This window comes from Phalacrocorax carbo, chromosome 16 (assembly GCF_963921805.1).
Source record: "Phalacrocorax carbo chromosome 16, bPhaCar2.1, whole genome shotgun sequence".
Lineage (NCBI taxonomy): Eukaryota > Metazoa > Chordata > Aves > Suliformes > Phalacrocoracidae > Phalacrocorax > Phalacrocorax carbo.
In genome coordinates this window covers 4,572,147-4,588,961 of record NC_087528.1, presented here as the reverse complement: position 1 = coordinate 4,588,961, position 16,815 = coordinate 4,572,147, and the positions used below count along the sequence as shown (strand labels likewise).

Sequence of the window (16,815 nt, the reverse complement as noted above, 5' to 3'; positions counted from 1 at the left end):
CTTCTGTGTTCATCAACAAAGAAAACATACATATATAGCCATGAAGAAACATTTCTCTTTGCCATAAACTCACAAAGAATCCCATATATATCAAGTGATGCTCCTGCTCTCCTACAGGGAAATCCCAAAGATCCCTTTTGTTACCTTGGCTGCCTTCAGAGAAACACCCCTGCAACACTTGTCCCAGGCGCTTTGGCAGTACTCCCATGGATGGTACTGCTCTCCCTGGTGGAAACAGGGACTTCGCTGACTTCTGAGCAGCTGCACACGACAACATGTCCCTAACGCCAGCAAGTCTAGGACTTTCTGCTACTCTAAAGCCCAGAATCCCTGAAACACTAAACAAGGGAAATGAACTTAATTCTCTGCATAGTTTTTGTGTTGATCCACTGAAATCTGCAAGAAAACTTCCCTTACATCCCAAAGCTTTGGAACTGGCACATATTGTCAGATTTCAGAAGGTTAATAACAGTGGGCAAGAAATAGGCAGGCAAGACAATGCAATAGGCTTGAAGCAAGAGTTTGTATCATACAAAGTTAGAGTCTTAAATACCACCTGCCTTGCTAGGAGTGCCCTGTTCTTTGGGGATATTTAGCAGCTACCGTAAAGGAGTCTGTTTCTCAGCTGATGTAAATTTTTGGTCTGTGGGGCCAAATCCTGTGTAGTTATACCTAGCTATGGTCCAGGCAATTGCATGTCACTAAGTTATTTAAAACAACTCCATAGTCGTGAGCTATCCACATAGCCAAGAGTAGAATTTTGTCCACGATTGTAGCACATTTTTGTTCTCAAACTGAATATTCCTTTAGTCTAGTTCTGGTTTTATTCTAGGGTAAACAAGAGCAAAATTTAAGCAAAATGGGACAATGGTACTGCAAGAGCCTCATTTATCCAATCCTCTCCTTTATAACTACTGAGAGTAGGTACAGCTTGCTTTATTTTCTCACATTAGCATGCAAGGTTATTAAATTGTTACATTAGCCTAATAAAAACAAGTGCTAATGCAACAAAATGAGAAGTCTCACTTTACTGCATTAATCGATACAAGGCAAGCTGTAATATGTTGAGCCTTTTTGGCAGTGAACACTAAGTCTGGAAAAGCAACTGACAATACAATGTGATTATAACAGATTAAAAATTACAAATGAAAAATCATAGTCCTAAGGGAGTCTGAGAAAACCTGTCATAGGTTTTAAAGGGAAGAAAGTCTTTTGGGCATGTCTGGAACATTTTAGTGCTTACATGCTAGATCCTATCAACATGCGTGTCCACACTAGAGTATTTTACATACAGGGTGCTGTAAGAATGCTCCAGTGAAGGGGATCTGTAACGCTACATGGCAGAATGCAACATTACATATGGTACATGTAAGTGTTTTGGTTCCAATAGTTCAGATTCAGGTTTTGATCCATTTGTGTACTGACAAATGAGGTTCCATATAGCATAACTCCATTACGAGAAACGAAGGTCAAAATATTTCTCATTTTTCGTAAGTGTAAGTGACTAGATGACAACGTTCTGTCAAAGGACTGGAGAAGAATAAAAGACAAATAAATATACATATATGATTATTTTGCTTATTTTTTGGGGTGGAAGGAGTTGAGTTTTATTTATTTCACTCCTAGATGACATGGCGATTAAACCCCTAACTCCAGAGTATTTGTCTCTTTCTGTTCTTTGAAGAGGGAGAAATTCTTACAAAGCAACATCACTAATCAAACTAGGAGGGTAGACGAACTCAACCTACTTGAAGGAGAAGCATATTCAGGAGTAGATTTGCATGGAGGTCCCCATCCTCTCATGTTGTATGCAGCAACATGGACAAAATACCTCTGGCCCTGCAAATGGAAACAACTGGAGTCAAAACTATCACTTCACTCAAAATCTTGGCCATAGTCACTGGAAAGCAGTCCCTCCCAAAGATATTCTTTGAAAAACTTCAACAGTTTTCAGTGGCATCAACTGGTGCACCATGACAGATTGAAACACTGGACAAAGACTTCAGGACAGGTGATCTGCTGAGGGGTAACAGAACACGCCGATTCCAACTGACAAACCACAATCTCTTCTACCAAAGCTGAACCCTGGGAACTCTTATGATCAGACTTCAGGAATAGGGACTCCCCTTTTTCCTGTTGTGTTGAAAAGGGTCTCTCTACCAGCCCACCAATGGAAGAAGCTTTGTTTCGCTGCCACTGAAACCAGTCACACCTTTATCACTGATGTTGATGCATAAATCTAGGCTGATGGAGAGCACTTCTGAAAGCCTAACGTTTAATTTAAATATGTTATATACCTTGGAGAGTATAGGCAAACACACAGTATGCACTGTTCTTAACACATGCCTATGGAAGTGACTGGGCAAGCTCGCTTGTTTTTAACTTAAGAACAGTTACTCTTTTTTGTTGTTAGAAAACGAGAAACAGAGAAAATGCATATTGTGGCTCAGCTCCCTGGAAAACAGTGTGCTTCAAATCAAAGATTTTTTCAGATAAAAGGCTAGAAAAAAACCCCAGTATTTTTTTCTATTATATGTGGAGGGGTTTATTTTGTGCCCATTGCTTACTCTTTAAAGTTAATTCTCTCATTTTGAAAGCCCATGTTTTGGGGCACTGGCCAAGGGTCACATGCATACCTCCCCCTACCACGACTGTAGGCCTGATTCAGTGTGCAGTGAATTCAGTGGAAAGGCTCCAGCTCAGTGGATGCTGGACTGGGCCCCTCTGATGATGTTGGCAGTAGAAATAGTTGTATTTTGAGCAAGGTTTATTTTCATCAACTATTTTGTGAATCAAAATTTGCTTGTGCAAATGGTCCCAAACAGCCTGTAGGAAAAAGATTTTCAGACACATGGTCAAAATTATTTTGCTTACGAATCTGTATTCATCAGTTTTCTCAATGGCTGACCCAGTTCTTATCAGTGTAAAACATTTATATGAAAATAAATAACAAAAATGAAAATTATTGTCATCAATGTGTGTGTTCCTGGAAGATGTAGCAGAGAAAGAACTGTTACTTTAGCTATTGGTCACCAGAGTCAGGACTAGATCTTTCAGGAGCCTTTGATCTGCACTAAGGTTATCCTGTGATGCAGACAACAGCAGCTTTCCCTCCAGTCTTTTCGGATCTCCCCTAAGCATAACAACGTATAAACCAGTTCATGCTGTCTGCCTGTTCCTTTGTGACTTTTGGATTATGGATACCAGACATACTATGCTTAATGACTGGAACTTGTTGCTAGAAGAACGGCACTCCTCAGTTATTGCCAACAGGCATGGATGCAAATTATCAGTGTCTTTGTATCACTGGGGCGGCTGGGGAGATCAAGATCAAAATGAACCATTTGGCACTTACCGTTCTGAGACCCGTGATGGTGCACCTCAAAGACTGAAGATTATCCATAATTATTTCACCAACCAAAGGAGAAAAGTCTTCTGAAGAGCTCCATTCCACTAGGAAACAAATAGCAGGAGAAAATCAAATCAGATACCAGTCCAAGCAAAGAAATCAAAGTACTTGGATCGCTCACAGATTAACTTTTCTCCTAGCAGTTTCCCATTCCATGTGGATACTAAAACTCATGTTTAACAATACTGTTTAGCAAAACTTCACACAATAGTTAAAGTATATCTCTGTGTATGAGACAGAAAAGCAAAATATTGCTCAAAAGCTTTTCAGGAAAGCATGCTTAAAAATATTCTGCAATACAAATTACATGCAGTCAACATTTCCCTTCATTTAAACAATTTCCTTTTAAAGAAAGAGAAGTAGTGGAAAAGAGTAGGTAGAGGGTTTGGACCTGCTAATGCCATTTGGCAGTTTATGCATCCAAACCAACAAAAATTACTGTTTTGCAATTGGATCTGCATAGGTAGGCACAGGCAGAGAGTCCTTTTGGCTCCACAGGTCCACAAAACTCTCGTCACCTAGCCTTGGCTAATTTGTGTAGAAATATACTCCTTGGACTAGATCCGACACTCACTAGAGTCTCTTCATTGGTTTCAGTGGGTTCTGGCTCTCTTGTCCAAGCCTGATGCTGCTGTGGTCACTGAAATTACAGATATCCACAACGACCTATTAAGTTGTATCCATTTTTGAAGTGAATTAAGTGGTGCTGGGCTGACACATCCCTCCCAACCCATCCTGCAGCCTAAATTACAATGGGTACCTTCATCAAAGTGCTCCCATCAACACATGGCTCATGTTCCTGCATAAGGGGTTATGAAATTAGTAGTCCTGCTGCCAGTACTCTTCCTCAGTACTTGCAAAAATGAATGTGCATGTGAAATAGTATCAAAAAGACCATGAAAAACTACTAGATTTTAAAAAAATAATATATGCACGTGGGAAACTGATGACTGCAGGTGGGAAAACAGCCTCTTTTTCTTAAATTATACTTTATTAATGACAGATACCATGATCAGAGTTAAGGTTCACCCTAGAGTCACACCTCCGGGGTCTAGTAACTTGTACTTCAGACCCAAGCTTCCAGGAAAACCTATCAAAAACATAGTGATATTAATATCTTAAATTATTCTACTGTAGACATGGGAAAATCTCATCAATATTCTGGATTTACACCAAAGTAGAGCATTCAACCCAAAGCTTTCCCTTTAAGATTCACAAAATAGTTTATAGACATTTTATTTGCATACTTATTAATATTGGAGTCAATAATTTAGAATAGATCAGAGCACATAAGTATTTTAATTTCAGCATGTGGAATTTTCATCTTCTGGCTGTCTCGTACTGGTATTTTCATGTAAAAAGAAAAAGGCTTCACAGAAGTTTTTGCTCAGCATATACAACGTTTAACTGCCAACACATTTTTCTAAAACAGCCAAGTATCAATAGCCCAACTCATTTTTCCTTTCTCCCCAGATTTCTCTGTTTCTGTGATTGCAGTTTGTGAGTGCAGAGCATGTTCTGCAACATTCTTCTATGTGCTGCGCTGAAAAGGGTATTGGTTTTGTCTATTGTCTTTGAACTTTTTCAGTGTATATTTTTTGTAGTTTTCCATGGGTTTTAAATATCTAATTGCTGCCACCTTTAGTGGAAGCAATCTCTGTACATTAGTATAAAAATGTAGAGATGTTATGGTACCGTACTGTAAGTTTTTGTTGACAACTTAATTTTAGGAATACTTGTTAGTACCATTGAACTTGATGGCCTGTCAGAGTTTCCATTGTAACCCATGATTTTCAGGGTTTATAACTCTGCTGTATTAAATGATTGAGGACATTGTATACACGCTGCAAACTTAGACCTGTTGACTGTTTTCCAGAAGGATAAATTGGAGAAACCCTGTTCAAACTGCTGAAGATTAACATCTTCAACAGGCTTCCTGTTACTTCACATACCATTTTTCTTCTCAAAGACTCATGTAAAGCAAGGTAGTGTCACTCAGGACAGACTCTCCAACAGATCCTGTCTTCATTGAAATCCCCAGGCACGACTGAATGTGCCTCTCAGCATGAGGGGCAGTGGTAAGGCTGCACTTTAGGGAACACAAAAGCCAAGGGTGAAATAAGCAGCTTTAAGCTGCTTGTGAGCTTCCCAAATTTTCAGCCGTTCTATGGACTGGAGGCTGCCCAAACATAAACTGGTAGTTCAAGAGGCATATTTAAATTTGGGTGGCTTACACAAATAAACACTGCAGCCCTATTCTTGATGTGGGTCTCCTTCTCAACCCTTCCATTTGTATTCCAGCATTTAGAAAAGTGCTCCTAATATTTAGAGATCCTAACCCACTGCCTGAAGAGGAATTAACTGCCTTAATCTAAACAGGATTGCAATCCTACACATTTGCCAGTGTGTGTACAGCAGGAACATCATGATACTAGTAATATGATTAGCAACATCATGGCACTTCTCAGAAATAAACAAGGACCAATGAGTTCAGAGAAAGAAGCTGAGTTACCAAGGGGAGAAAAGGCTGACATTGCCTTTAAAGCCATCTCAGGAACTGCTGAGGAAGTGGGATTTGAAATACTAACTCACAGCTTTGCTCTGGTGTTCTAGAGTGAACTGTTGCCCCAGCTCATGCTGTTAGTGAAGCCCCATGTGCAGGGCAAACACCCTTATTGCTGGGTGACACCGTGGCCTCCCAGGCCCTTGAATGACAACCACTCGCTAGGGAGAGCGACGGAGTCTGCTAGTCCTTTCCCGAGGTACTGAGGAGAGCTGTGTACCCCTCTGATCCCCTCAGCCAGCCCAGTCTTCACTGGGTGCTAGGCTGAGGCTCAGCTGTGCTTCTCATTATACAGCCGAGAAATGCCAGCGTTTTGCACTTATCCTTTTATCTGACCCTGTGGTGGCTGAGACCCGTGAAACTGAAACCTTAGGAATATTATATTAGCTTGTGGATCAGGTTATGGTTATCATTATGATTGACGCCCGACCTTTTAAAGGATATTTACCTAACAAGATGGTGTGTACAAAGTTACTCGGAATTCAATTTTCAAATACATCTATTTAAAAACCTCACATTTGGAAAAAAACCTGCCTCTCAGTTTCAATAAAAATTTCCATAACTGAAAAATAAATATTTTTTGAACAGCTGTGTTGGAATAGTGCCTTCTTTTTCCCCTTGTTTCAAAGTACTACTGAAAACATATCAACAGGATACAATGAAGCATTGCTATTTTTGACAGAATGTCATTCTCTGACTCATTATATCTGTCATAAAGAAATTCGTAACAAATTTTGGTATTTTTTGCTTACTTTTGATTTGAGCAATTTTTTCCCCATTATTTTACTGATTCAAGTGAGAAGAGGATGACATGATATAGTTTTAAAGACATGCAAATCAGCTTAAGTCATTTATCACTTAAGTTTATATCTCCTGTTGTACTTCACCAGATTTCAGCTTTCTACCATAATGATTGTCTAAAAATGATACATACTATTCTACTATTCTCATTCATTGGGTTTTAAACCTTTTAGAAGGATGTGAATACCAGAATCCCAATTTTATAGATGGGAAAATGAAGGCAAGGAGAGGTAGAGCATCTTGTTCAGTCAGCAGGCCCCAAACAACAAGGGACAAGCTCCTATGGCCTGTGCTGCATTTATTAGGCCAGTGTTGCTCACGCTTCTGGCTTCTGGCTATTCCGGTACCAGTACAAAGCTACACATCTCTGGTCTTACCTTTGTGATTAACCTGGATCTAAAAATTATGTAACTTTGTGCATGAGCAACCCAGCATGAAGATTTTGCTAAATCTTTGCCACTTTCTGAAAGAGAATGCTGGGAGAGACTGCTCTGGTAGTAAACAAAAAATACCAACCATCTGTGTAACTCTAAAGTACTTGGGACTTTAAGAAAGAACAAAAGGCTAGCTAACCTCAGCACTTTAAAAGTTGAATATAAAAATGCTCAAGTATAAAAACCTGAAGATGAAGAGGGTCCTTTATAAGAGCCCAGGAACAAGAGCGGGTCTTGTAGACTGTACCAACTGTGCTGTAAAGGACCTGAAAGCTGTTGGGTGAATTAAGGATGGAGCATGTTCCAGTCCCGTTCTGAACACCCCAAAGGGCTGCTTTGTCATGAACGCTGAATGTCTTTGCTGTTGCGGCTTTCCATCTGACACTTCACGTTATGTCAGAGCAGGGTTTTTTTTGTGTGCTTAATATATTGGTGACTATGTGTTTTAATGAAGGTGCCCTGTATTCCAGAGCTAGCAAATGCACGATGTGTTGCTGCGGTCGCCAAGATAAGTAGTAATTTTTAAATAAACAGCAGTATAAACAGTTACATAAAACTCATGTAAATTGCTGGCACATAATTTTAGACTGGCTTAAGTTATGTAACTTACTTGTGGCCAAGTTTTTTTTTTTTTTTTAATACTCAATTCATGTACTTTAAAGGGAGAAGTTTATTTTCACCTGTTTCTTTTCCACTCGCTGTCTTTCTGTTATACTGAGCACGCCTTAATCAGCTTATCAGAGAGATTGACAGACAGACAAGAGACAAAATGAAGGCACAAAACACCTCCTGACCCTATTGTAGATTCATTCGGGAAAGCACCTTCTCTTGAGTCAAGTAAATAGCCCGAGCCACAGTAGAATTTGTCACTTCTCTTGGCATTTGTTTTTGCTTGCACTTAAATTACTCACTGAATTGCTGAGTAGATTAATTAGACCGAGGGACATGAGTTGTGTTGCTAAGCTGATGGGGTCTACAGAATAGTGTACTGAGCTGAGATTCTGGGTTTTATTCTTGCATTTGCTACTGACTGGCTGTATGACCCTGGGCAAAGCATAATGCCACTATGGCTTTTAAGCCAGGCTTAAGCAGCAAAGATTCTCTCTCCTTCCCTTCCTCCCCATGTCCAGGGCCGAGGCTGAAGGACACTGTATGTTAGCTTGTGTTTCCAAGGGCCTCCAAACAAATAATTGCATTGTTCAACAGCTTCCTTTGAAATATAAAACTGAGAGGGCTAACACCAGAAACCACTCCGCATCATCTTTTCTGCCTGCTGATCTTTACAAAATAATTTTAATAATTTACACTCATAATGTTTTAGCACCTTGATGTAAGGATGCTGAACACTGCCATTCATGTGAACAAAATCAGGACGAAAGTACCTAAATAAATATTTAGAATTATAACACAAGTGAAGAGAATTGAAGACTAGTGAAAAGCAGGAATCAGTTTATTGGTGTAGACAGCATCACCAGCTCAGATGGAGGACACTGCAGTATTTGGTCCGTTCCTCCCAACTGCCTCGAATAGTTTTTTCCAGCCTGAATTTAGAAAGGAACTCAATTTTTGCAGATTTGGGTTTCAGGCTCTGTTTATACCTCTCTCATGTTTGGAAATTCTCCAAAGAATGATAGGAGAAAGACAAGCCATACCAGCTGTAGGGAGTACTTACAGAGATCCCAGACAGTGCTTCCATTAGGAAAAAACAAATGTTTGGCACTGAGGAGTTTGCATTTGTTCCCATGGATTTGGTTTTTCTGTGAAGGGTGTAATCCATCCATAAACACACACTAACTTAGAACGTCGGGAATTGGTTGCATTCTGCTCAATAAGAAGGTAGGCAGGGACAATCTGATACGAGCCACAGCATTTACAAAAGGGACAGGTCAACTTTTGATTTGTTTGCTTGTTTAGGGACTCTAACTGGGATTTATGAAAAAGCCTAAGGGATTTGGTCATATTGCTGTGCAAACACAGAAGTTAGAACAGTGTAGACATTGCCAGGGACAAGGATTTCTAGGTACTACTTAACTTAAAACCTGAGCTCCTAACTGCTCTAAATACCCGTGTTCATTATTTTGGATCTTATCTATTATTTCAGTTATTTCTGTGAACTTAATCAAGGCTTTTTGTACTGGGTCCGTTGAAACATCAATAAGGCTGAAGAAGGATGAAAAAGATGCAAACAAACAGCACTGTGTCCACCTGAAGTAAATAAAACACTGCTGTGTTTTAGTGTGAAAGAGCCACGGGTGGGTTTAGGGCCTCTCATCAGAACAGTACTGAGAAGAGTACCAAGAGCAGCATTCCTAGACTATTCCTAGAGAGCACGTCTTCATTTGAAACTTCTGTGGCTGTAAATCTTCATTATACTTGTTTCAGAGAATTTTTAAAATAATCAAATACTTTATTTGTAGTACAGCTGTGGGCTCCTTTACCTTTTAGGCCTGCCAGTAATGACGGATGATGTTAAATAACCTCTCTTGTGGCCATGTTTGTGGATGTTCCTTTGACCCAGGCCAGAATACTCTATGTCTTGATGTTTATGGGAGGCATTATGACAGCAGGCTGGGTGCCAAAGACACATCTTTGCTTGATCATGGTCTCGCTAGTTCATCTTATAGCAAATCTACATTATATAAATGATTTATGATACTATTTTTATTACATTGTAATAAAATTCCCACCAAGAGAAAATAAAAAAAAAATTATTGACTGTTTTTTCTCAAGTATTTAATTAAATTAAATACTAACAATTCCTTATCCATTAGTAATAGAGTCAGTTATTCCAGTACAAGAAGGAACTTTTTTCCTTTCTGTTTGTGAAAATGACATTTCTTGCTAACATTTTATAAATACTAACAAAATGTGCCATGTGGGTACATATTGCCTTCCAGTGAGGGCCAGAGGTTAAAAAGCTACAATGGATTATAATAACAGCCAAGATTTGTGTCTCAGCCCTGCAATGACAAACATATCCCTCTCTGGCTGTGGAAAGTGGGACAAAATATGTGTTAGAACTGTAAAAAGGGATTGGAGAATAAATGGGGTTCTTGTGCAAGGGCTTCACATCCTAGAAAGGTATAACGGGCTTGGCTCCGATTCTGTGAATTTCCACTCCCAGTGGGTACGTTTTACTCATGTAATCTGTATAACCAAAGCTGGTGGGGAAGCTTATGAACATAAGGACTACTCGTTTCTGTGAAGCACACATGAGTTAGGCTCAGCTTCTTCCCAGAACATAATACATTAAAATCTAATTAATAACGAACAGTTGGGAAAATGCAAACAAAAAAGTAATCTATCACAATGTACGAGGCAAACCAGAACACTGCACGGCACTGTTAACAAAGAAAGTAAATACACAAACGTTAATTCAAGTAATCTGTTTAATGGGATTCCACTGCTTTTCCTCTGGTTCTCCCGTAATGTATTTTTAAAGAGGGTCTTAGCTGCATAGATGTTAATTAATTATATTGAAAGCTATTATTTCTTTATAAAATAATCCCTACAGTAACTTAAAGAGCTTTTACCTTTCCCTAGCACTGCAGCCAGGTGTTGCAGACAAAACAGTCTTGATTTGGGGAATTTTTACTTAATTGAATTTATTGCCAATTAACACAAACTTCTAATCACTCATTCAGAGCAAGAAGAAAGAAAACATAAACAATTAAACAAACGTTTAAGTGAACGCCCTTCCACTGCCTTTCCCCGGCTCAACTTATGCCAAACACCTATCCTCCCCTTTTCCTACTCTCAACTTCCCTCGTTTCCACCATGGGGTTACATTCAGCGATGGGGTTTTCCATCGCATTTAGAGCTAGGTGGGCCAGTTCTGACCAGCGCCTGGCATCTCCTGACCTCCTCCCACACCTGTGGCCCCTGGCTACTGAAATCTGCCATACATGCCCCACATAGTACTCAGGCATGAGCTAAGTGGGTGCTCATGCATGAACTCATTGGGTGCTCAGACGTGAGATAACAGGGCGCTCATAGGTGAACTAGCTGGACGTTCATTGGTAAATTAAATGGGTGCTCATGCATGAACTCATTGGGCGCTCATGCATAAATTGATTGGGTGTTCATGCGTGAACTAACTGGGCACTCATGCATGAAAACAGTAAACCCTGAAACTGATGCTCAGCACATGAGGTTGAAGCAGATCGAAAGGCCTGATTCCAAATTTACATTCATTTATCAGTTGTGTGGGTCAGACCTAATTACTAGAACAGAATCAAGTTTTGGTTGGAGAGGCAAACTAACTATGTTTTAGACCCTTTATGCTTGTAAGTGGTCCAGAAAAGTCCATGATGGACCAGAGAAGACTTCAGACAAAGCGGTGAGCAGGGAAACTTTACCACAATCACTTTGAAGAGATTCTGGTTTTGCCTAAGCCTCCGGTGAAGAAGCATTCCCAAACCCATGAATCAAATGATCTGCTAAATCAGGAACCTCCTTCAAGACAGCACCTGAAGGTCTCGAGTTCCAGTCCTACCACTGACTACAAGAAATTCACCTCTTCTATGCAATACGTATGAACTGGAAGCTATCACGCTTAGCCACATGAAAATAATTTTTTAAAATACTGATTAATTTTGGTAAGTCAAAGCAAATGTAAAACGTAAAGCAATGTCTAAAATTCAGCAACATCATTATAGGAGCCTTTTTTCTTAGACACCAAAGGCAGACAAAACCAGAGCCTGTATGTCTGGGTTTTCTCATAGCCATTCATCTTGAGCTGCTGTTCAAAATCCTTATAAAACACAAAACAGGAGGAAAGAATGATTGAATTGAGTAACTGGTGTCTGATAAACTACATTAGTTAATGACACCATCACTTAATATGTGATCCGTGATCAAAGGTGGCTTTAAATACACAGCAAACCTAAAAAATAGAAGTTCTTAAATTTTATGTTAAGTCCAACACATACTACAGACATTGACAGGAGCTAGAAATAGAAAGGTTTGTTTTAACATTTATACATTTCTGTACTTGCTAGGCATAAAAATAGAAGTCAAATTGCACAGCTCTGTTAGCTACCAAAATGTAATGTGCAAATAAAGTGCCCAGGAGACCTAATAAAACACCATAAATGAACTACTGTAAAAAATATCAGACCACACCTATTCAGCAGGATAAATTCAAATGTCTTACAAAGAAATGTATTCTCTTTCCTTTTTATGGAGTAAGAACTGTTTTGGGGAAAGAAAGAATGAGTTTCAAAATATACAATGAAACTTTGGATAATAAGTGAAAAGCGTTTCAAGATCAAGTTGAATGCAGAATGGTACTTAATTCCGCTATAGACTGGACCAGGATCAAGCAGTGACACAGCATCTACTTCAGAAAGTTGCAGAGGTATTAATATTAAAGCACCACTTTTTCATACCTAAGATTCACATCTACAAGCATTCATTTCAATAACCAGGGTTATTCTAGAAATCAAAGAAAGCACAGGCTTGCTGTTTTCTACGCTGACACGGCTATGTGGACAGTCAGGTGCCATCAAAGTGGGGAAAAAAGCTCGAAGAGTATATATATGTGTTTAGATCTTTGAGTAAGCTCTACCTATTAGACTAGGCAAATCTGTCTGGAGTCAAACCCACTGTACAGAACTAGAAGGATCACTGCAAGAAGACTGTTATGGAACAAATCCAAATGCGAGCAACCACGGCAAGCCAACTGTTGATCAAATACAAAATTACAAAAGGTATGGTATATGCTGTTTGTACATGCTCACAGGGACAAGCAGAAGCCCACGCAATATGGTAAGATTATTTGGTTGTGAAAGGATTACCCCGAGAGTAAAACATGCAGAATCACGCAAAATTTGTAGATAGTTTTTGTAAAATCTTTGAGGTTTTTCACACTGAAATATAAAAATTTCAATTGACACAGTGAGATGTCAACTGAGAATCTCAAATACAGATTTTTTTTGAGCTACAGAACATGTATCGTACAGGCCCAACCTGGCAGGCTTCATCATCCCCTGATCTCCCTGAAAAAGCAGCTCTGTTCATCCTTGAGTTGAGGCTTCCAATGATAACACCAAATTGCACCAGCCTCTCCTAGACAAAGGTACGTGCGTATTTCAAACCCATTTCATGCAGCTGCGCGATAGCAACACACTGTGGTGACCTCATATCTAGCTAGGACTGAGCCAGTGATTTAAAGACAATTTAAATTATTCTCATGCAAAAAAATTCTGAAATGAACCATGAATTGCCTTGGATGATGGGAGGCAGGGAACGACATTTTGTCAAAATTTAAGCAAAACAACTCCTTCTTTCCTGAAGCTGATGTGTTGGTTTTTTTCTTTTTTTTTTTTTTTTTAAGAGCTACATTGACACAGAAAATTAAAAAATTCTTCTTTCCCTCCAACAGAAATCCTAGAAGGCAGCTGGGCAGTCCTGACAAACGTGACATATTCTGCTAAAATAAAAAGCTAAACAAAAAGGTAACAAGGGCTAAAGTGGCCCAGACAGCTTAGCATCACTATCTGGAAAATAACTTGGCATCCCAGTCCACAGCTACATCCAAACAGAGAGATCAGCTCTGTTTGCTACATCAAACATGGCTCAGATTTTTTTCTTTCTTCAAACATAAATAGTTCCAGGGCCTTAAATAAATTAGTTCAACTTTGGTTATACAGGCTGTTTAATTTTTTCTCTAAAAGGGAATATAGATGCTTGTTTAAAAATTGTAAATAAAATATAAACAGAGATTTTCCATTGCATAGTGATCCTTTCCAGTAGGTAATAATCAGCACTATGTCCATTTTTCTTCCTTATCCCATACTTGGGGATCGCAGCATTATTATGGCTACTGCGGCTGGGAAGTGGATGAAAAAAATTATGCAGTATGAGGAGGTTTACCTGTACGTATTCATCATAAAAGCAAAATAATTACTGGGTTTAAAATGCGCAGAAAATAAGTGCGTGCAACAAAACTACTTACCATTACTTATAATTTTGTTCTTTAAATAAAACTGCTTCCATTATGTGTATGTGTTGCGTGGAACATGTGAGCCCTAGAAAGGCTAATTAATGAAAGACAACCGTTCTTAAAAGCCCCTCAAGCACTTACCACTGGGCTCTAGTGGGACTGTTCCTAGGAGTCAAGTGGTGCCTATCTGGATTTTGTTGCTGCTGGGATTCTTTGCATCAAGATTGTCACAGGAGTGTAGCTCCAGGATAAAAATACATCATGCAGTAAAATGTGACAGTGTAAACAGAAGGTTCGCCCTAGCTTCAAACTGTGGCAAGTTATTTTGTGTATTAGCGTGGAACATTTTGATTGTGTTTTCAAAGATGTAAAACTAAAGCAGGTCTTAAGTACTTCCACTGTGGGATGTGAAGTTTGGCTTTAGGGCATGATTAACCAAAGGCAGGGGTTTTTCTTCTCAATATTACAGTGATGCTTCACATCCTTCCTAAAACTGGCTGGGGTGAGGTGTCTCTGGCTTTGAATCTTTCTGTAGCATGGAGCAGGTTATTACTATTATTATTGATTTATGTCATGCCTGTCTGCTTCCAGCCTCAAAACACTTTACTAAGTTACAATATACATAGGAATCATTTCACGTCAGCCACCACCACGCTGTAGCCTTCTCTGGAGGGAAACTGAAGGGAGCCATTAGGATGGTGCCTGCAACATTAAACAACAATCCAGGAGAGGAAGTAAGGAATACTCTGGCTCCTTAAAGCAATGGCTCAACAGAATGCAGTCACTGAACTGCCATCCAGCTGGGACACCAAAGTCAATACCCATTCACTGTGTGTGGTTAAAATTAAATCTCCTAATGAAGTGAGATGGTTTTAGTGGTTAGAGAGTGAGTGCAAAGTATTATTCTCCTGTATTATTATTTGTAAGTTATACAGCTAACAAGGGAAAAGATCACACACAGGAAAATAGCAGACAGTTAGATAATGTTCCAAGCTTGGTTTCTAAATGACATTTGGGCAAATAAAGCTTTGGAAAAATATGTTAAAAAAAAAAGATGACACACAAAAAAAAAAGAATTGGCAGTTTCTCACTGTTTTTAGGGAACTAAACTGAACAGAAGTGATGTCAGTTTTTATCCCCTATAATTCAGGTCTGGAGAAGAGAATATTATTAGCTTCTGTTAATGAGCAGGTATTCCCTAAACACTGCTGCAAATGCTCCTGAATTTTAATTTGCTTAGAAAAAGAAATGGTAAAGTACTGGGGGGTGGGGGGTGGGGGGTGGAGGGTGGGAACCCTAACAGCTTATTTTTGCCCCTGAATTAGCAAAATGCTTGGACGGTTTTCTCGATAGGAGGTTTATATATCTGACTAAAAAGATCCTCACACAGTGTTATCATGCTCTCCTTTCAGGGCTAGTAATTGCTAGCTGGTTCTAATCATTCTTGCAAGTGATCATTTGAAAGGTTCATTTTATGACCCCTCAAACTAGCACAAAGAATCTCACTCCATAATGTAATAAACAATTCTACAACCAGTGCTTAATTAATTCCCGAAAGTCACCAAAAGGAGCCATTAATGATCTTTCTTTTTATCTAACCATAAATATGCAAGTCTCCTGGGATAAAGGATTTAAAAAGAACATTCTGGCAAAACTAACTGTCAACTTGATAAAGCATAAAATGATCACCAGTGAGGGTAATTCAAAATACGACAGCAGTGCTACCTAGTCTGATTAGAAAGTCAGGTCAGGTTGGATTAAGTTTCTCTGAATGTTGTGCTTACCAAAAAGAGGACAGAATTGACATGGTGCAAACCAGATGCAACCCAAATGAATACACAAGAGAAAAATACTGCAACCTTTAGGAAATTGTTTTAAAAATCGGTTCTATTTGGGAATTTGCTTTACTGTGAAAACATCAGCGTTCATTATAATTAGACTGTGGACAATATTTCAGGGTTGTTTCAAATATGTGTATTACAAAGAGCAGGCTAATATTTTCAAGAGAACTTAAATGTTTTAGGAGCCCACGTATCATTTTCACAAGTAAATCAGGCAGTAGGAAGCCCTTAAATGAAATTTAGTTTCCTGGCAACCCAACCCATGGCTGAAAATTAGATTTAGGCTTCTAAAGGGCTTTGATGTTTTTGAAACTCACACTTCCTGCAGCACTGCGCAGCTGACTAGGTGTAATACAGTAGTTCGCCCTTCTACCGAGGCTATCGGGAATGGAATCACTCTGATGGCTTTAGCGATGTCTGGGAGGTTGGGTTTTTCTTACACCGTAAAAAAAAAATTTTTACTGCGCGTAGCCAGTGATGAGTGGAATGTCTGACCAGGAGCAGGGGGAGGAAAGAAAGAGAGAATCTGCCTTTTCCAAAATAAACTCATGCAGTCCTTGATGCCAGTGGAGTCTGTGCTCTGGCATGTCCCACCTTCAGAAGAGTTCCACGAGCCCTTGACGGACTGGGGCTCTCTGAATCTCTCCTCTTGAAGCAATCCCTGGACACCCACATGCGGAAACACGAAATAGACTGCCCCACAGCACAGCCATTATGGTTTTTGCTATGGAAATCCAAGGTTCAGGTACCTCTCCAATGAGTTTTTAATTATTAATAGAAAGAAACAAACGCAACAGGAAACATTAAGAGAGACACAGTGG

General features: G+C 39.3%; 1 protein-coding gene across 1 annotated transcript in view; it reads right to left on the bottom strand.

The window, feature by feature from the left end:
* Positions 1-16,815, bottom strand: part of ANKFN1 (ankyrin repeat and fibronectin type III domain containing 1) — a 70,072-nt gene that overhangs the window by 38,563 nt on the left and 14,694 nt on the right. Inside the window, exons 5-6 of the mRNA XM_064467102.1 lie at positions 3,356-3,453; positions 1,749-1,839 (exon numbers count right to left, since the gene is read on the bottom strand). Of these exons, the coding sequence (XP_064323172.1) occupies positions 1,749-1,839; positions 3,356-3,453 (189 nt within the window). The remainder of the gene's footprint in view (positions 1-1,748; positions 1,840-3,355; positions 3,454-16,815) is intronic.